Here is a 20,900-nt window from a genome sequence, read left to right as displayed (position 1 = left end):
CGGGGCAGTTTGCCGGGGTGATCAGCTGGTAAATGGAGAAGGGAGAGAGGGTTGGTAAATTGTGAGGGCCAAGAGCCTGGCTGGTACAGCAGGCTGTGGGCTGGGAGATGGTCACACATCGAGGTAGGAGGCGGGAGGAGGTAATCTGAGCTGGCTTGACCTTGGGTGCTTTAGTAGTGCAAAGCTTTGCAAAGCTACTTCTTGCTTCATGCAGTGAAGTCCTCTGGCAGTTGAACTTAGTGTGTGTCCCACAGACTGGGCCATGCAGTGTGCTCAGTCTACTCCCGGCTGCCTGCCCCAAGCTAGACCTCAGGGCGATACCGTGTGGTGACATTAGGCAGTGCCGGCTGTGTTACTTTGGGAGCTGGAGAGCCAGAGAAAACCACAGGGTCTGTCTGTGTTCATCAGCTCGCTAAAGAATTCCCAGGGTCTTCATTACACGTGCGTCCTGCCCCTTCTGTACCGCAGGAGGGGCTATGGGTTGGTGATCGCCTGATGCTATCACATTCCTTGGCAAACTTGCTGTCTGGCAGAGTTGTATTAAGCTGTAGCAATGACTCAGCAACCTTTTCTTGCAGAATTATTACTGCAGCTCGGTGAAGGGGGCCAGACAAAACAAGAATGCTTGGCCACTGGCCATCTGAATTGGCTGCCACTGATTTCCTTGGAGAGATGTATGAGCTGAGCACAGGACTGGGAGCCAGGAACTCCCCAAGTTCCGACTCACTCTGTGACCTTGAGCAAGTTACCCCCTTATGCCTCACTGTGCCTCAGTTTCCCCATTTACAAAATGGCAGTGAGACTCCTTACCTCCCCCCGAGGATGAATTGGTAATTTTAGTAAACAGCTGTGATGATGAAGAGCAATAGGTAAGTGCTGAGTATCAATGTTGGTCCCACTCAGGCTTGGACGGATTTTTTTTTTTTAATTAACATCGATAGATAATATTGTTTGATTTTACTTTTTAGTGACTTAATTCTTTTTTTTTTTTTACTAGCAATACATTTTAAAAAGCCAGCAGCCCTGGCAGGGTGTCGAGAATTGGGGTTTCCTGCAGTTGAATTGATTTCATTAATTGTATGTCAGAGAATTGACAGATAAGGCACCAGCTAACCAGGCATGCAGTGTCTCTGGTCATCTTCAGTTCCCTGTTTCATTTTAATTATTAAAACCGAATCCTTCCCAGTCACATACATCAGCATCTCTGCCTGTGGGGAGACTGACTGACTATATGTATGTCTAGCATATACACCAAGGATTCCCGCTAAGAAATAGAAAGCCTAATGTTTTGGATCTTGACTGCTCTCCAGCCTGTGTGTGGCAGGTTGGGACTTCCTTGCCGTCATATGAAACCAGGAGATATAAATATTCAATGGTCTTTGGTCTTTATAGTGCATGATTAGCTCAGTGTTTAGTGCTCTTTGCTAGCCTACATGGGAGGGTGCTTGGCGTGTGTCTTTTTCGTGTCAGCCACACTATGTATTAGCCCGGCCAGGCCAGAAGTCACATAGTGGCACTGTGTGGGGTTGCCTCGACCTAGTCATGTTTGTGTCTCCATGCTACACCCCTGGGAGACGCTGTTGCACCCTCGTAGCACGAAGCTACAGCCTTGTCATGTTGCAGTCCCAAGTTGCAATGTAGCATGAGGCCCGATGTGAAATTGGCCCTTGCGAGATATGGGCTGGGCCCAGGAAAATCCAGCCAGAGCCATGAATTTGGGAATGAGCAGCAGCTCCTGCACCAGCCTGTCAATAGCTGCAGTGTCTGAATCCTTCCAATTCGTGTGTTGCCAACGACACAGCTGTGCAGTCACTGTTGTCAGATCCAGCCCCCGGGAGGGTGGCCAGCAACTCGGGCACAGAATGCAGGGGAGGAAGCTGGCACCAGCCTCCCCTAGGTTTCAAAAGACCTTTCAGTCCAGCTGTCCGCAGGGAGCCAGCGGTGTTTTTGTAGCACGGAGGCAGGGTAGATACAGCCACGACCCAGTGAGTCACATGGAGCTGCTAAAAGTCTCTCCACAAGCAAACTTCCAGTGGCTTCGGGTCTGCAGCCCTGCCTGGGGCTCTGGGAAGCAGGGACCCCCAGCCCGCTCCTGGCCAGGATGGACGACCGGGGGGGATCTGTACTGGAGAGCGAGTGGCAGAGTGAAAGGTGCAATGTGCTAGCGGGGGAATTGCCTGTCGTTTAAAGACTCGGACTCATGAACACCTGGAGGCCTGAGCTTGTGAGCAAAGGAGCGGATGAATCCGTGGGCTGGTGGGTGCAGAATGGGGGAGCAGGGCCTCCCCAGCATGCTGTTTGCTCCACTGTGCCCCAGGAAGCCCCGCTGTCCCTACACCAGGTGTCTGGGATCTTCTGCAGTGTGCTTCCTCAGCCTCTGTGGGTGTCCTTGCAGGGGTTAAGGCTGCTTGGATCAGCATTTGCTCCTGCACAGTCTCCTCTCAGCAGGTGGGTGGAGGTTGCCAAGGGAGCTGCTGTGTGCTAGCGAGAGAGGAGGACAGGCCCTCCCTGCAGAAGCCCCTGCATCTGGAGGGCTGGGATCAGAGATCTCTGCAGATATCTGTGCTATGCAGATTTGAAGGCTCACATCTGGACCCCCAAGCCCCTTTCCTCCTCTGAGGGGAGCATTAGGAGGAAACTGTACATTGATTCTCAGGGTTTCCTGGCCCCTGTGCCCCCTTCTCACAGTTTTTTCTACAGGAGTGTGTGATATGGCCCCACTATGGTGGTGGGGAGACCTATCGGACCACTGCTGATAAACTTAACAGGTTCTATTTTTGTAGGCCCTACATAAACAGACTCATGCTTCAGCTGCTACCTAAGAGGCGTGCACTTACCATAGCTGTGCTGCCATTATTCGTGGTGCTGCTACACACACACAAGAGTTTGGGCCTGATAACTGTTAACCCGCTAGCTGCTGCTAAAACCAGAATACAGTCCGGTTCATGGCAGCACCATTCAGAAGAGGGGGTGATGGGGGTGCGCCAGACTGGGGTTTTTGCAGCAGAAGCATTTCTCCTTTTCAAACTGCTGACATGCTCTCTCTGAAAATTCACTCCACTCAATCTGCCTCCTCTGTTCACCTTCAACCAAGAGCAGCGCCCCAGAGACGATGAGAGGAGAAACCTCTTTCTGACTAATGCTGTCAGATTTCCCAGGCTACAGGCAAATTGCCAGGCCTAGAAACCATCAGGAGGAAACGTTAAATGGAAAGGGAATCTAATTACCCTTCTGATCTTCTCGCAGGGCCCAATCCTGGGAGATTTCATGTGCTAGGCCACCTGGACTTCTGCCGAATGCTGGTCGATTTGGTGTAATTGGGGTAAAAGGCTGTTCCAGGTCACCACACCAGTCAGGGATGGTCCCTGCTGGGAAAGTCAGCAAGAGTCTCACACATGTAGGGTGAGAAGAACAAAGGGCTTATCTAGATTGCCTGGCTCAGAGAGGAGGCAGTGGGCTACTCACATGAGTAAGGACTATTGTGTGCACGGGGGAGGGGGTCTGGCCTGCAGCGTTTGACCTGCGAAGGGTGAACCTGTTGTCTGTAAATAGCTGGCGCATGATGGAAGCAGCATGCTTTGCCCTAAGGGGAAAGTCTTGCATGGTCCAGCAACGACCACTTTTTGGTCCATGACGGGTGCAACTGACGGGCTCAGAAGGGAGCCTGGTACAGGCCTCTCAGCAGAAGCCGGTAGCTGGGCTGGGAGTGGAAGGAGAGCTGCAGTGGGCCTGGGAACGCCTCGCTACTGTTAAGGGGGGATTGTTTTGTAAAATGACAGTTGTGAAAGGCACCCCTGTGGGAACGCCTCTGCGCCGTCACGCCTGGGCTGCAGCTGCGTGCCGGCCTTGGCACAGCCCTGCTCTGCCAGCTCCCCTGTGGTGACGAGGCTGCCGCCTACAGTGCAGTATCAGTTTTCTGTGCTAATGGCGTTTAATACCTGCCGGGCGAGCCAAGAGAGGACCGGTTTCCCTCTTTCGTGGACGTCAGATTCTCCCGAAGTTAAGCTAATTGTAGCTCTGGGCACCAGGCCGGGGCTTGGAAGGATCGCAGCGTGGTCGGCGTTGATTCTTCCAGGGTGGTTGTCTGGAGTCTGGCAGAGCAGCGCAGCCTGGATGGAAAACGCCTCCTTGCAGAGACGGAAGCATCTGAGAGGTGGGAGGAGTGGAAATAAACAGGGGACTCCTCGATTTAGGCTAGTACAGAAACGCCTTCCCCCCACCTGCTCTTCTCGTGCATTGGCTGCTTTCACTGTTCCCCCGTTTGTGTGCGCCGTTTGCAGTCGTATCATCCTATGGCTTGATTTGCTTCCCAGTTACCCCAGTGATTTCCACGGAGTTACCCCAGCACGGGGGATCTTGGGGTGCACAGATGTAGTTATGCCATCTCCAGCTTGGAACAAGACCTCTTTGGCGCCTGGGCCCAATCTTGGCACCTTTTATTCTTGTGAGCAGCCTTGTGCACTTCAGTGGGGCTACTCAGTGAGGAGGGATTGCAGGATCGGGCCCTCTGCCTGTAACTCAAAAACTGACCTTTGTTGGGATCCTTTCCCCAGGGCTTTGGTGTTCATTTGGTTTATTCTCTGCCAGCAGTGTGCTGCCGTGATGCCGACTGACGGCGCTGTCGTTATTTGGAGAAATGCCCTGGGGTTGGATGGAGACCTTGATCTTTAGGAGGAGCTGTGCCTATTTCCTTTTTTTAAAAAGCAAAATCCTCCCTGTTTCCCACCATCTCTTTCCAAGCTGCGCTTGGCCCAGTGTGTTTCAGTGCAGAGGAAAGGCATGTCCCTAATTTCCCCCCAAGTTTCCCTATTTAGAGCTCTCCGAAGTTGGCAGGTATGGGCTCTGCCCCTCTCCATTTCCCAGCTGTGGCTCTGAGATTAGAGGAAAGGAATCCGTCCAATTCTGATTCCTCCCTGTGGCGCAGATAGGGACACGCTCAGGGATAGGCAGGTAGTGCTGGCATTGCAGGAATTGTCCTGCCAGCAGAGGTCTGGCAGTGCGTACTGCAGTGGTTGCTAATGGTTCCCACTCTGTCAGTCTCCTCTCCCTGCACCAGCCTGTCTGTCTCTCTGCTCTGCTAGGGGCCATCTGCACCATTCAGTCACGTCTGGAGCCTCTCCCTTCACTCTGGGCCCGCTGCTTGAGCCTGTCACTCACACAACGAGTCTTACTGACTTCAGTGGCGAGTGCTGACATCCGTAAGGGCCGCAGGGTCCGGCTCGTTAGCTGTGTCTGCAGGTTCTACTGTCAGTCCAGCTACAGAAAAGCCAGCTTTCAGAGTGACTGGCTCTGAGGGATCAAGTGACTTGCCCACGGTCGCTCAGGGAGTCTGTGCCAGAGCCACTAACAACTCACATCTCCTGAATCCTGTCCTTTCTCTCTACTTATTGCTCTTTGTAATTGACTCTAGCACTGAGCCTGTTCCTGCTGTTGGAGTGCCTCTGTGTGGATTACAGGGTGTTTTGGGAATAGCGCTCAGCCAATCAGACTGCGCCAACCAGTTGTGAAGTTGTGAATGAGACCCCAGGCAGTATCTAACCTGCAGAGAGGTGCTTTCCACCCAGAATGCAACTCCGTTGTAAATCTAGGAAATAGATTAAAGAGAAAAATTATTTAATTAATGAAGAATGTTCCTTCGATATGTCTTGAACATGCAATTTGTGTTACTCTATTGTATGTTCTGTGAATGACTTTAACATACTTTAAATGGTAAAATATCTGCTGCTCCCATGGAAGTCAAGGGAGTAGGCTCAAACCCATACCATCATCCTTTAGTTATTATAAGCGCAGATATAGCTCTTTGTGTCAGGAGATCTCAAAGTACTTTGCAAAGGAGCTCAGTATCATTATCCTTATATTGCAGATGGGGAAGCAGAGAGGAGAACAGACTTATCTAAGGTCTTCGAGCAGGCTAGTGGCTGAGCCAGGAATAGAACCTAGGTCTACTGAGACCCAGCCCAGTGCTCTGTCCACTAGGCATCACTGTCTCCCCTATACATAAAGAATAGCTCTTCACCTTTTCAGAGCACTTTACAGAGAGTAATTAATGAGTTCTCCCAACACCCATGTAAGATGGGTAAGATAGTATTAGCCCCATTACACAGATGGGGGAAACTGAGGCAGAGAAATAAATTTGCTCAACAGCCACACAGCATGTCAGTGTCAGAAATGCAGTCAGAACCTGTGACCACCTGATTCTCAACCTGCATGCACTTTCCTTCAGACCACCCTGAAGCAGAGACAAAAAGCCCTGAAATAATGATGTAAAGTGTCAGCAGTAATATTTAAAACAAACTTGCCCTCTGGGCGCTTTTCTTTTATCTCATGATGAAGTGTCAGATCATTACTTTATATATAAAAATTTGACTCCGGTCTCTCCTGAGTGAGCATAAAGATGCCATGTGGCACAGGCCATAATGGTTGGGCCAGGTTTTTTCCGCTCTAATTGAGCCAAGTTCGGAAAGACTTGTCCTTGGTTAAGATTTTTAATATGTTAGAAATCATAGGACCAAGTCCTGCAGTCCTTACTGAACTGAAACTCCATTGAGTCAAAGAAATGAGCAGGGCAAGATTTGGCCCAACATCTGTGGATTGCTCTTTCATCTGCAGTCACACTGAAAAGCAATCTTCAGAGTCTGCTGTTCAGACAGCCCAGCACAACACCATGGAAATTGAGGGAGTTAATTAATCTCTATCGTCAATGTAGCAACCAGTCATTGTCCATTCCATAGTCTAGGGTCTCCCTCTTTTGGAGGAATATAAAACTGCATCAAGGATGATCTAAGAGTAGGCTTGGCAGAATTTTATTTTTGTTTTTTTATAACGTCAATGTTATAAATATCAAAATATTGATTATTTTTCAGCAATTTTTTATTTGTTTTGATTTAAATGTTCACAGTGGCAGGAAATTATGGGAGAGTCAGACAATAATTATTTAATGACAGTAGACAGTGAGATTCAAACAGCTGAAGCTTTATAACCATTAATTGTCAACATCACATGTCAAAATATATAAAGTAAATATCCTTAAATAAAACTTTAAGTTCTCAAGCAGCATTTTTCTTATTTTCCCTATCAGTACATGATTGATGATGATTATTGATGAAAATATATTTTCCTGGGTGTGTGCGTGTGTGTGCGCATGTGCGTGCGTGTGTGTGCAGTGAAATTGAGGTTTACCAACATTTATCAGTAAAAATCCAACCCTCCCAAGCTTATCTGTGAGCCGCCAAAGCTTGGTTGTTACTGTGTTTCACCGAGAGCTGGTTGGAAAAAGGCACATGGTTTTAATGAAAATGTTCATGAAAAATGTTTGGTTTTTTTGTTGTGTTTCGCTAAAAATTTCAAAATCGGATCTGTTCTGACCGGCTCTACTTCCATCCATTTCAGCATAATTTACAAACTACTCCATAGTCAGGAATACATGGGCTGTGTGTTCTCATCTGATCTGCATGTGGGTAATGGCACATAGCCCTGCGAGCAGGAAGAGCTTGGGCTGTGAGCTGTTAATTTACATTTTATTCAGCTTCTTTGGTTGATTTCTCCCATTTGGGGCCTAGCAGCTGCACAGTTTGTGATTATGTGTGTGTGATGCTAATGATTAGTGGTCCCAATTGTGCTAAGGGCTGTGCATCTAGCAGGAGAAAGTCTCTGCCCCAAAGAGATTGCAAGCTTAAGACCAGCAAGGATGAGAGAGAGAGGTTGTATTATCACCCCATTTCACAGAGAGAAAACTGAGGCAAACAGTGATGTGCACAAGGTCACACTGAGCCTATGGCCGAGCCCACAAACCCAGATTTCCTGAGGCCCGGGGTATGGCTGCACTGTAGTCAGAGGTGTGACTGCAGGGCGTGTAGATATACCCCAGCTAACTTTGGAAGAGCTAGATCAAACAACAATTGCTGCGAGGCCGTGGCAGGATGGGCCAGCTGCTCCAGCTACACACCCAGGGGCCTGGGCGGGTTTGGACTGCTGCAGCTTCACTGCTGTTGTTCAAGCTAGCTAGATTAGAGCTACCTTGTGTGTTTTCATGTGCTGCAGATACACCTTCGATCGCAAGGTAGACATACCTCAATCCAGTGCTTTAGCCACAAGACCATCCCTCTTCTTTGCTTATTGCTTTTTGTCACCCCAGGGCACGTGTTCAGCACAGTAGGCTCAGAGCTGGCCTTCTGCTTCCCATGATCTCCATTGAGGATCATAGAGTCCAGTCCAGACATTGTAATATCCAGGAGGTTTACAGGTGTGGCAGAAACCTGCACTCCCAAACACAGCCAGAGCCAAGTCTCTTCCAGCCCTCAGAGGGTGGAAGGTCAGAAGGGGTGACAGGATGAAGGGATCCAGGAGGGTAAAATAACCCAGTCATGTAGGTTGCTAACTACTTGTCTGATGGGAAGGTGCCGATGAATATCTGCAATGATGATGCTTCCTCAGCCTCCGTTGGCAGCTTGTTCCATTGCCCAAATTCTCCTAGTTAGAACTGTTTTTTGTGCTGAATCTCGAGCTTGTTACTTTATTCTACCTTTATTGACGCTGAATAACCAGACCTGCTCTTCCTTCTAACTTCCCTTTGCCTCTTTGTGGACAATGATCATTTCCCCCATTTCCTCTAGGCTGAACATTCCCAGTTCCCTCAAATTTGCTTTCCCAAACCTGTCCGTCATTTGGGTGGTTCCCTTCTGGTCTCTCTTGTTTGTCTACACCCTTCTCAGAGCATGGCGCCCAAAACTGAATGCAGTCAGTACCCCAGTTGAGGCTTAACTTGTGCCAGCCAGAGTGAAACCACCTCCCTACTTGGCTTCCATGTGATACAAGAGGTTGAGTTGCCTTTGCCAATGTCTTTGTCTTGATTATGCCCTGAGTAGCTGAGACAGTGTGCAGTATTTACCTTCTTTACCAGAGGGGTGAACAAGGCTGCCACTTTTCAAAACTGCTCTCTGCAACCAAGAACTTGCATGCTCCTTATTTATGGTTCCCAGAAATGCGCTAGGTGATGCGCAGTGTTCTGTGCCCTTTAGCAAGTTGCAGTCTGTGATGTGCCTTAAACAAGCCTCACTAGGAATTGTAAGCAAGAAGGAACCAGCTGGTGCAACCAGTAGGATGGAGTCGTATTGGTTGGCTCTCTTGTTCTTGATTCTCCAGAATTTCTGTGTCTTGTTGTCTGCATCTAATGCTGGCTCCTTTCCACCAGCGGCACACTGATTATCCAGCATGAAGCTTGAGGGCTATGATCCTTATTCTGCAGCATTAATTATATCGAGGTACGTCCTGCAAACAAGGCTACTGAAACCGTGCTGCTGAGCGGCGAGGTTCTTCCAGAGTTCTGCTCTCTCTAGTGCCTTTCTGCACAGTGGCATGAGGATTTAGACTGTTCTCTCGGCTTGCACGGTCCCCTGTTCCTAAAGAGAACTTGGTTCGAGCCCACCCCTCCCGTCTCACCACAGATGGAAGTGAAGCCTCCACCCACTTCAAAGCTTATTGTGAGCCTATCTCACTAGCGATTCCCTTCACTTTTCTTTTCAGTTGGCACTCTGGTCAAAGTGGGGTGAGCGTGCGGATGCCAAGTGTTCTGGCTTTTAGCTCCCTGGAGGCTTGGATGGTGTTCTTGGCAGCAAAGCAAGTGGTCTGAGCAGCCCAGCCCTGCAGTCATCCTAGCATCATGAGCGCTCTCAAGCAACACTCTTGGTGTTGCTCACACATTGCTGACGAGGGGCCTGTGGTCAGGGCTGAATGCCCATGGTTTACTGCTTTCAAAACAGCATCCAGGCAATGACAGCACTGGCAGCCCATCTGTGTTTCTACACGGCTCAGGCAGATCAAGGAGGCTTGATCTCATTAGTTACGGTTCAGGCGAGAAGCCTAGTTTAAGGAGCTGGCACAGGGTGACACTTGCCTTCGGAAGAGCCGTTCCGTGCTCTCCATCCTGTGGCACTTGGTGAACAGCAAACTCAGCTGACATCAGAGTTACGTAAGTTTGGCTGTGCGTAGAGACTTTGCTGGGAATGTCAGGCTCACACTCAAAGGGGCTTTCCAGGGATTTGTAGATTGTGCTTTTTGTACACTGCTGAGAGAGGACCCTCTGCCCTACACTGAAGCAGTCCCACCGTGGGCCCACACACCATGATGGAGAAGATCTGTTGCCTCTGCTCCACACTTTGGTGTGCACTCAGGGAGATTTGCTGGGTTCGTCACATGACTACTGAAACCAGGCCTGGCTTGTGCAATCTTAGCTAAGGACAAAATCTGTCCCACCACTTCTCGCATGCTAATCAGACTGTAATTTTTTCTTCGTTAGTTCTGCTGCAGTTTCCTTTCCCCATTTGTCCTGTTAACCCTTGAAGTTCACCAGAGCACTCGTGCTCTGCTTGTCTGAGCTGTGTTCTTCAGTTCTGCCAACTAACCCAAAATGCCAAAATTGTGCATTCCTTTTTCTTCAGGGTATAATTTTAGGTTGGACGGCTGTGTGACCGCATAGCCCATGTCTGCTTTTAATGAAAGGGATCTAGGCACGGTCAGTATGGCCAAATCTGGGTCCCCTCTTTTTCCTATATGTGCTTTCAAAGTGCACCGAGGAGGAAATTCACCTCTGTACAGGGAGCCGCTCACTAGACGTAGATGCCACTTACAACCTATTCAGGGGGTTTAAGCAGTGCAAGGCCCGTGTGCTTTGGCCTGCTGCAGAGATGGAAATTTCATCCACCGTTCTTTGTGTGTTTATACCTAAAACAAATCCTTCGAATGGTTTGTCTCCCTTAGCGTAGTCCAGCTTTCGATCTGCAGCCTGACATTTACCTTAATAAGGAGAAAACAATATATTACCAATTACCCGGCACCCCCCCACACACTCACACACACTGCATGCTCTGCCCCAAACAGCTTGCAATCTGAATAAGACAGGCCATGAGCTAGAGACACTGTGCAGGAATGGGTGGTGGTGGGGCTCGCTGAGCATGAGGAGCGAGGAGGACGATGGCTTGATATTATTCTGGGTCCTTTACTAATGGGTACACACTTGGAAGAGAACACAAGTTCAGAAAGACCAGACTGTGCCAGGCAATGCTGATGGAAGTTTCTGTGACAATGGCAAAGGGCTATATTACAGGAAGAATAATTGACGCATGAGATGGAATCAGCTTGGCACCGGCGTTCATGCCACGCAATGTGACGTCATGTTCTAGTCCAAGAACATTTGGCAAGAGGCTGCATGGCCCAATGGGTAGAGCACTGGACTGGGACTGAAGTCCTGGGTCTGGTCCCAGCTTTACCGCTAGCCTGATCTTGGGCCGATCGCTTCACTTTCCCTTCTTTGTCTGTTTTATCTATTTAAACTGTGAGCTCTTCAGGGCAGGGATTGTCTCCCCTTATGTGTGTTAGTCTCAGTTATAGACTGTACCTAGTACAGCCCAATCCCAATGAGAGAGAATTAATTTGGGGGGAGAGGCACAGGCAAGGTGAGAGGGCAGAGTGGGTACGAGAGGAGGGAGAGACAAAGTCCAGGAGTAGTTGTAAGAAAAGAAGGCCCTGGATCCTAAAATGACTGTGTCCCTGCCAAGCTCCTGTCTAAAAGCTAATGGCCCCACAGTGCTGAGATAGCATGTACCGTTCCTCCTCTTGTCCGAGTCGTCGTGCATTTGACTTCTGATGTGGGGGGCGGGGTTTACCATGGCCATTCCCAGCTCGCAGGTGATGGAGTGGGGTGGTCAGTAGGGGCACCAGCAGGGCAAGGTGGGACTTTGATGGGCCTCTCAAAGTTTCCACCTGGAGCTCTGGGAATTCCTGTCAGTGCAGCTGATCCCAGCGCAACGACCACCAGAGCCAGCTGGGTGGGTCTGTCGACGGGGGAGCTTGGAAAGCACAAACCTGCTTCTCTCTTTGCCCCGTAATGTCTGGTTTGTGCTGGATCAGGAGCCGAGATGATATCCCCTAAAACAGTGGCAGGAGGCTGGGTTGGTGACCAGTATCCACTCTCCCTGAAGCATTTTAAAACCTGTAGCACAAACCCTGCAGCTTTAACGAGCCTCTCTGCGTTTTCCTTTTCCCTCGGTTCTCCTTTGCATTCCAAGCCGTATCCTCCTCGCTGGGATTCCACTCCGGACGCGGTTCCAGCTAGTGTCGAGTGCAATTCAATTCTTTTTCCTGATGCAGTAACTCCTTGTTTTTATCTGTGCTGTCAGCACTCCTCCCTGGGCCACTGGCAGAAAACTTGCAAGCCATCGATGTTGCTTCCCAGCTAGGAAAAATGCTCCAATCAGATGCATGATTCTTCTGCACCCATCTATGCCACTCCAGCTCCTGCTAGGACAGGCTCTCCTGGTTGGTGTCACCAAGCAATGGTCTACGGTTGGGGGCCTCTTCAGACAATGGTCTGCCAAGCGGGAAGGGATGCGCGAGTGGTCCAAGAGGGAGTGATTCACTTTCCAGGTGGTTGACAGACTGGAAAAGTTGGAGAAGCCCCTGGGTTAGATGGAACGCATTGAAGCAACGGCTCCTCTTGTGTCCCGAGCCACTGCTCTTGAGGCTCAGCAAATGGGTTTGCTGCATAGAAAGCCATGGGACCGTTATTGCTCTTCGCCCCCAACGAGCACCCGGCTCTAGCTGGGGAATCCTCCATTCAGTGAGGTAGCGGGGGCAGGGAGAAATCTTGCGTTCAGGAGAAAGCCACGACGACATGAGCCCTGTCCAACTATCCACGGAGCAGGAAGGATGCCAGGGATAGTCGCACCAGCATCGGGCCTTCTCGTTAGTAAGGAGTATGTAGCGGTGGTATCATGTAAGTGAATTACAGTCTGTGGGCCTGATTCGGGGAGGGGCCGAGCCCCCACGACACCACAGAGCAGTTGTAGTTGCTTAACATATCTCAGGATCAGGCCTTTTATATTTGGCTGCCAGAGCTCAGAACTGGTAGGGAGCGAAATGCAGAGGCTGTAATTGGAACAAGCTGTTGGCAGGGAGGCTCAGGGAAGGGTTATACGCATGTGATGACAGCTGTCATACAAAGGGAGTTTTCCGGCTCTGGGAATGTTTCCCAGCTCTCCCTTTTCAGCAACCAGAAAGTCTGTTTTTAACTCTCTTAACGAAGTGTGGTTGGGAAAAGCAGTTTGTTGTGCTCCTGCCTCCTCTGCCTCCCTCTGTTGTCCATCCCTCCATCTCTCCTCCTCGTGGCAATAAAGAGTCAGTTCATTTCGTTTCTTCTCTGGGGGGGGGGGTCCTATCCTCAGCCCTGCTGTGCCCACAGGCCAGGCGCTTCATTGCTCTGTGCCTCAGCTGCTCAACCTGTAAAATGGGGACAACGATGTTCCCTCTTGTGCTTTGAGATCCAGGTGTGGAAGTGCCAGGCACGTGCTAGGTAGTAGTAGTATTCCTTGTGCCCAGCAGTGCCAGCTGCAGCTGTTTCCATAGCGGAGGGGAGGGAACACCAGTTAGGACTGAGAGAGAGACTGGCACTGTCTTTATAATCAGGTTGCCATGTCAGGGGCAGGGGAACATGGAGGAGAGAGCAAGATCAGATGGCCTTAGACTCCTCCCTCTGAGTGCCTCTGCTAAAGCACTTCAGCTATGGAAAGTTACCGCCAGATATTCCAGAGGAGAGATGAGAAAAGCAGAGAGCATGAGGAAAACACCCTGAAGCGATGGAGCCGAGCGGGCAGAGCAGAGGAGCGGAAGTGATACCATGTTCTTCTGGCCACCAGTTGGACGGGAGGGAGTTCTCTTCCTCATTCGTTACAGTAACTCCGGGGTTCTGAAACTTTTCTTGCTGGAACCCCACTTGAAAATATTTCCAGCTGTGACAACTCCCCCCCAAAAGTGCTGACCCCGGCCAGGCCAGGCCAGGCCACCCATACTTCTGTGCTGCTGCTGGAGGCAGCGCTGCCTTCCGACCACCTGGCCAGCAGCCGTTGCTCTCCGGCAACCCAGCTCTGAAGGGCTCTGGCTGTCAGCCATGCATGGGTTTGACAGCCACAGCCGTCGCATGCGTGGGGGCAGATCGCTCGCGACCCCCCCCCCCATAATAACCTCGTGACCCCTGGAGGGTTCCCAACCCCCAGTTTGAGAACCCCTGCAATAACTCCTCTGCAGCGGGAGGCTGAAATTTCCTACCTTCCTACACACCCGAACTGTGCTGGTTCATGTAGATTTTTAAAACAACAGCACTGAGGCATTTGATTGGAAAGATAATAATAAGCATCTCCAGAAAGAGGAATAAGAAGCAAAAGTTAGATAACTTGCAACAGACTGAAGCCTCCCACTGTCTCTTTAAATAGCATTCAGAGCTTGCTGTCAGGCTGCGACAAAGGCAGGATAGGGTCAGAAATCCACAGACTTGGCCTTAACTCCTATCTTGGTAAACTCCTGGCCTTTTCCCTCCCACCCCAGCCTGAAAAACAAACCAGCAAAGCACAGTGGGGCCTTTTTTAGCCCCAGGGAGGGCTAAGACTGAGATGAAGCCTTGGAATCTCAGCCCTCGTTTGAATTTCCGTGGCCGTAACATACGTGTCTGTGGTAGATTCGGCTTTGTTTTGTTTGGATGCTGCTGCCGTTATTAGGGGCCTGTCGTGTGTGATGGGAGAGTCCACGTCGCAGGTGGGGGCTGTCACAGCTCAAGGTTTAGCCTGCCCTGCATTTCACCAGTTTGCAAATCCAGCAAGTCTCCCCTTCCCCTCCCCTGTGCCACACAAGAGGCTTCAGAGGTGAGGCTGTGATTGATGGCAGCGTTATATGTATGTGTAATAACCTGTCGGAAGCCTGTCTGATCTGATGAAATTCCAGCACGGGGAAATGACAATCCTGGTGCTCCTTATTCCTGCCTTGGCTTCATTTGCAAATGTATGTATTTGTGGAATATTTTTCATGCTGCTCGTCACTCAGGAGCCTGAGAACATAAGGCTTTGCCCTGTATGGCCGTGTCCATCTGGGGGGGCTTGGAGCACTTTACAAAGAGTGGCCAGGTGGAAACTGCGGGACATTGCCGGCCAATAGGGAACTATCTGGGAGAAGGAGCCTCCAGAAATCAGGCATGGGTGGATGAGACAAGCGGCATCCCCCCACCCCATGCCCCATAGATGTTTTGTTAGGCCACCTGGGCACTTGATGCTTTTGAATGTATCTCCAGAAATAAAGCTTCATCCGAGGGAAGGATGGAAAACGGCATGGAATTTTTGGGCCGTTTTGGACCAACATTGCCCAGACACATTTTTTTTCCTCCTTTTCCAGGTTCAGCCATCTGGATCAGGTTGATACAACTCACGTTCACTTTCCTGGGGCGTGCAGGGTGTGGGCATTGGTCAGGCTTGGTTCTTCCTGCTTCCTCCTCTTCCTACGTTTCTGTGTCGTCTGAGGCCTCTGAGGAGCACGTTCTCCAACTCCTCCCTGCTCTGCTATGTGCCTCCTGGTCGTAAAGCCATTGGCTGCTCTGTGGAGGACCATCAATCACAGTGCACTAGAACTTGCAACAGGGCTCCCGCTAATTGCGGTGTACGGAGCACATGGGTGTTTGTGTGTTTATGGGACAGTTGCCATCTGGGCTGACACTCTGAGGTTTGAATTGGGAACCTCCAGAGTGAAAAGCATGAGCTGCAAGAAGACTTTGTAGCCACTCATGTCCTCTGTGCTTTGGTATAGAGAGGGGGCTTGGAACAGTCACCAGTGGGTTACACTGAGAATATTCAGGGTGGGCCTTACCCATCAGTGACCTGCAGCACAAGAACTGGGGGGGAGGGAAGGGGGGTAACATGGGCCCAGCTAGATGGGTGTGACCTGGGGTGGGAAAATGGGGATTGTGACAAGGAACTTCCTTCCTTCCATGTGCCTGGCCTGAAACACACTGAGGCCATGGGGCTGAACATGGTACAAAAATGTAGAGGCCCCCAGTGTCTGCATCTCTTGTGATTTTATCACAATTCTCACGCTAGTTGATGTATTTCTTAAAGCCCCAGCTCCTGGAGTCAGGTGATTCCATGGGAATCTCAGCTTTCGTTTGTTTTATTAAAAAGTGAGTTTCTGTCCTTTGCAGTTGCAGAGGAAAAACTGAAAACATGACCCAAGTGCCTTCTGAAGGTTCCCAACCCAGACCGTAAATAAAAGCAACCCCCATGTGAATTATTTAAAAAGAAAAAATGTTGAATTATAATTAAGCCAGTGTCTTGATTTTTAAGCTAATCCCATGCTGTTGGGGGCAAAGAGGGGGTGACATGATTTTTGAATGACTGGGCTTGGCAATACTCCTCCTACCCCGGCCCCAACTCAGATTTTTTTGTGCCTCCATCCCAACTGAAGTGACCTCCCTAGGGTCCAGCCAAGGTCACTTGCCCATCCGACGTGGGTCTTTTAATGAAAGGTCACACCAAACTGTGCTAGTAACTGGAGATAGGCCTGCACTGCTCCTGGGCAGATCTGGAGGTGTTTGGCTCTGGGGTCTAGTTTGAACCCACATCTCCCGCAAGCTTTGTGGACACTTGAAACCTCTGGACCCAGGATTGCCTCGTGTGGGTGGTGCCCAGGCATGTTTCATCTTTGTTCAGCTCCACCTGTCTGTGTATTTAAGGAAGACACCGAATGAAGAGTTCAATTGTAAAACTGGATTCAGCTTCCGGCCTGGGGCTGTGTCCTGTTTGCTTAAAGCACCCGGTGGGACCGTCCTTGCATGAAAGAAATTGGCCTGGGCCATTGCGAGAGATCCCCTCGGTCACGGTGGCTTTTGTCCTATTCTCTGTCGCAGGCCCCGCCCTCAGGCCAGGCGAAGGCAGCGGCAGCAGCACAGGAAATTCCAACCAGCTGGCTGTCGTGGGAGCGCTCTCCCTCGCAGAGGGGCTGAGCTGTGTGTGTGTGCGTGTGTGTGTGTGTGTGCGTGCATGCGCGCAGGCGGGGGTGGCTGCCTTATGGAGTTAGTCAAGGCTGGGAGTGAACACATGGGTGGTGGTGGTGGTGGTTGGGTTTCTTTGGCCCCCGGTGGCTCTCAGTCTCGCCTGCCGGGGTTATGGATTCAATCATTATTCAGGAGCGATTAGTGGAGAGGCTGCTTTCTCCCCGGACTCACGCACAGAGAAGCCACCCAGCCAAGCTGAAGGTACGAGGTATATTTATAGCCCCGTGTGATCTGGAGCGGGAGCGGGGGAAGAATGCTGCCCAGGAGAAGTGTTTAGCCAAGGAAGAGACCTCGGAGGGAGGGCAGAGGAGCGGAAGAGCTGGGAAACAGACAGCAGGACTGGGTTGGGCGTGGGGGATGGAGCCGGGCTGCAGCCTGGAGAACAGGGCATCAAACAGCTGGGAGGCACATGGCAGAGTGTTTTTGTGTGGTTTTTTCATGCAGTGACGCCCCCCTGCTCCCATCTGGGCGAGGGGGGGACCCGGTGCAAAGCCGAACCCTGCTGAGTGTGGGTGTGTACCCGTACGTACTGCCTGGTTTGTGTCATCATGTGAGCGCTGCGTTTCACTAACCCGCTTTCCTTGCTGCTGCCGTGGGGTTGTTGAAGTCCGGGCAAGTGGCCTTGTCTCGTGTTCGCCCATGTGCTGTGCTCCTAGGCCTGGCAGGGGGTGATGAGGAGCAAGCGCAGGAGCTGCGGTTTCTGATCCAGGCACTTGTTTTTGCCTCTAGCCAGTTCCAGTGTCTGAAAAGGGAAGGGGGGTGAAGGTCTGTCACTGGATGCCCCCTGCCCAGGCTGAGGGGCCGTGTCACACACGTCCTGTGGCTGCCCTGTGTTCCTCTCACCGTCGGGCATGGCACGGCCTAGGTGGGCGGGAGGAGAGCCGAGGCACCGGCTGGGAACTGAGCGCCGACCGAGGTAGTTGGAGCAAGCTCTGCACTGCTCAGAGGCCTGGACAGTGCACATGGGGCAACATCCACTGCTAGCCGGGCTGCAGGCAGGGGTGCCGTCAACATCCTGTAAAAGGTCATTTCCTGCCATCTGCCCTTCTCGTGGCATCTGGCCGATTTTTGCCATCGTATGGCCTTTAACTAGTCGTTAGATCTAACTGAACCCACTGGGTCAAACTGACCCCTAAGGTAGCCACCGGACGTGCTCCCAGGCTGGGTTTGGCCAAGTAGCTTAGCGATGCGGTTGTGTGTAATGGCACGTCTGCCAGCGGGCAGTGTGGGTCCGTTGTAAAGGTGACGGGGAGAAGCCGGTGTGCGGGCACATTTCACACTGCCCCGGAGGCCACAGGCATTGTGACGCACACCTTGAATTCCAGCGTGTGTACGCAGACAGCACCTGCCTGAGTGTCACGGCAGCACGTGGGATTTCTTCCCTTTACCAGGCACCTGAGTGCCGGCGTACCAAACAGAGGTGTGGTGTGAACATGTGAGATCTCAGCCTGCTGGCTCCAGTGTCTCTGAGCAGTTACCATCTGTACCGTTTGTGCACGCTCAGCACTCGCTAGGGCTGGCTGTGGAATATGCTAGGATCTGCCCAGGATACAGTGTATTGTTGTGACCTTCGGCGAACTGGGCAGCATGTCCCGAACTAGAGATTAGACCAGTTGCTTTGCTTTAAGCACTTTTGTTTATAAACTGGGCCCTGAAGGTCAGTGACGTCTTCGCTTTCGCTCTAGGTGGCCTCGGTTGCTGCCTGTGGGTCGCGTGGCATCCCGAGGCCTTAGTGCGGGTGTAAGACTGACCATAAAGGAGATACACACAAAGGAAGCAGCACGGGCCCTGCCTGGAAGGATGTGGCTGACCTGCCTGTATGCAAGGCTGGCTTCCTGCCTGCTGCTGCTGTTTTCTTCCAGGCCACTGGGGCTCCTTTATGCATCTGGGTATCCTGGGCTGTGTTAGGTGAGGCATGGCCCCATATTAGGGTTGTGGGAGGAGAGGGAAGTTTTGCATTGTTACGCATTCCCGAGGTCCAAGCCCCCAGCCTGCTGGACAGAGGGATCTTTACCTCTACTCCTGATCCCCAGGTGGCAGAGACACCTGCCCTCCTCTGCCAGCTTTGTTCAAACACTGTGAAGCCGCCATTCCCCCAGACACGTGTCCTGGCCTCTTCCCAGGCAGAATGCCCCAGAGCGTCTGTGTGGGCTATTAAGGAATATGTCTATTAATGTCGCATCAGTTTGAGTGTAAAAGGCACAAATAAATGATCAAACCTGATGAAGATGTTGGACTATCGTATGCCCAAGGCACCGCTTGCCTCTAGGCCTTGTTGGCTTTCTCGATTGAATACCTCATCCACTCTTTGCAGTGCATATGGAGGGCTCAGGGCGGTGACTTAGAAGCCATATTTGCCCTCCACTGATTCCAGCCCTCCACAGGAGGCTATGGTGCTACACCCAGCAGGAAACTGACCTATAACACTCAGCCTGGTGGGCCCACATGCAGCGAGTCTGTCCATGCAGAGGTTTATCTTGTGGGCTGAATTCTGTCCTCAGACATGCATGCGCAGCCCCCACTGGAGTTGGTGGGGAACGTGCACGCGTGTCTCAGGGCAGAAGCTGATCCATGGTATGTGGTCAGTAATAGACCCCTTCAACCTGTCCTTGTTCACTCTAACCTTCTCTTCCAGGGCACTGTGTCTGGGACCGGGAGGGGAGAGGAAGGGCAAGCTACATTAATATGAAAACACTAAATAGATCAAAGTATTTAAAGGACCAAGATGTGTTCCTCTAGGGCCCACTTGGAGCCTCCTTTCCCCCAGTTTTCCTCTGGGGGGAAGCGTTTCTGCATCCCACCTCCCCACACAGACACTGTGGAGTGTGTTCACTTGGCCAACCTCCCAACGCAAGAGGTCCAACTGGGATTCCCTTTGGCGCTTGCCAGAGCTATCCCTGAATTGGTCAGAGGAGTCGCTGTGGAGCAATGGAAGGGGCTTCCCTTCCTGGAGGCTGAGCTGCCTTTGCATTAGCAATCGTAGACCAGGGTTAACATACCGTGGGACTGGAAAGGCGCTCTGGCCACATCTGCTCAGGAGCTCTCCTTATACATCTAGCAGCACCAGCCGGGGGGAGGTGAGCTCCCCTGTACTTGCGCTCACCCTAGCTCTGATGAGGGATGAAATGGCCTAGTGACCATTTTAAAAACGCCAAAGGGAAGGCGCTGTGTGAGGCGAGTGGGCTATTGAGTAAAGGCAGCATCCTGGGCCAGGTAGCATCTAGCCATAAGAAATAGAGCAACCAGTCTCCACCGAGGTGTAGATATGAGGAAGTGGGCAGGGTTACAGTAGGTCTGAGCTCTCTGGGTTGGCCTGAGTAGCTACAGGAGAAGCAGTGGACCAAATTCACCCAGTTTTGATTTCACTGAAGTTAGCGGAGTGATGCCGGGATCAGTTTGGCCATTGTCAGAGGCGGAGTTACATGGTCCATGGTAGTTGGTTTTAAAGAATAAACTAAATGGGACCAAAAAAAAAAAAAAAACCCACCCCACAAAACCCCAACGAGAGTCCTGTAGCGCTTTAAAGACGAACAAATTTAATTTCTGCAGGCATAAGCTTTCCTGGGCTGCAACCCACATCATCAGCTCTTTTTGCTGTATACAGACTAACACTGCTACTCCTCTGGAACTTTTATATGGGACAGGCGTTGCTACTGCACCTCTCCCGTTCTTAAAGTCCCTCAAGGTAGGAGCTGGTGATTATCTGCTTCCAAAGACCATTCAGAGTGATGCCAAATCTCATCCTGCACCAAATTCAAAGCTGGTGATTATCTGCTTCCAAAGACCATTCAAAGTGATGCCAAATCTCATCCTGCACCAAATTCAAAGCTTCTGCCTGTGAAAAGGGAGTAGCAAAGGATGCGGCGGGTTTAAGCCAATATTTTGATTTACCACTGAAGAACACCGACACTTGTTCTTTGAATCAGGGCCTCCTGTTTGATTGACGGTTATGTTTGATTGCAAGTCAAGCAACCAGAGAACAGGAGAGCTCTGGTACATAACATCCACTGAACGGAGGGGATCCTTTTTACTAAAGTCT

At 51.0% G+C, this 20,900-nt stretch overlaps 1 protein-coding gene across 2 annotated transcripts in view; it reads left to right on the top strand.

Annotated features, from left to right (window-relative positions):
• SEPTIN5 (septin 5) overlaps nt 1–20,900 on the top strand; it is a 66,847-nt gene that overhangs the window by 25,093 nt on the left and 20,854 nt on the right. The window contains exon 1 of one of the 2 annotated variants that reach the window (XM_067539865.1): nt 16,908–17,062. The exons of the other annotated variant lie outside the window; for it this stretch is intronic. Coding sequence (XP_067395966.1) covers nt 16,973–17,062 — 90 coding nt within the window. The 5' untranslated portion in view covers nt 16,908–16,972. Of the gene's footprint in view, nt 1–16,907; nt 17,063–20,900 lie in introns of those variants that run through there. 2 annotated transcript variants of the gene reach the window in all.

The sequence above is a fragment of the Emydura macquarii genome, unplaced genomic scaffold, assembly GCF_026122565.2.
Source record: "Emydura macquarii macquarii isolate MOO-44397 ecotype Brisbane River unplaced genomic scaffold, CSIRO-AGI_Emac_v2 contig_554, whole genome shotgun sequence".
NCBI classification, from domain to species: domain Eukaryota; kingdom Metazoa; phylum Chordata; order Testudines; family Chelidae; genus Emydura; species Emydura macquarii.
The sequence above is the reverse complement of the archived record's forward strand: the minus strand, read 5'-3'. Positions and strand labels throughout refer to the sequence as shown.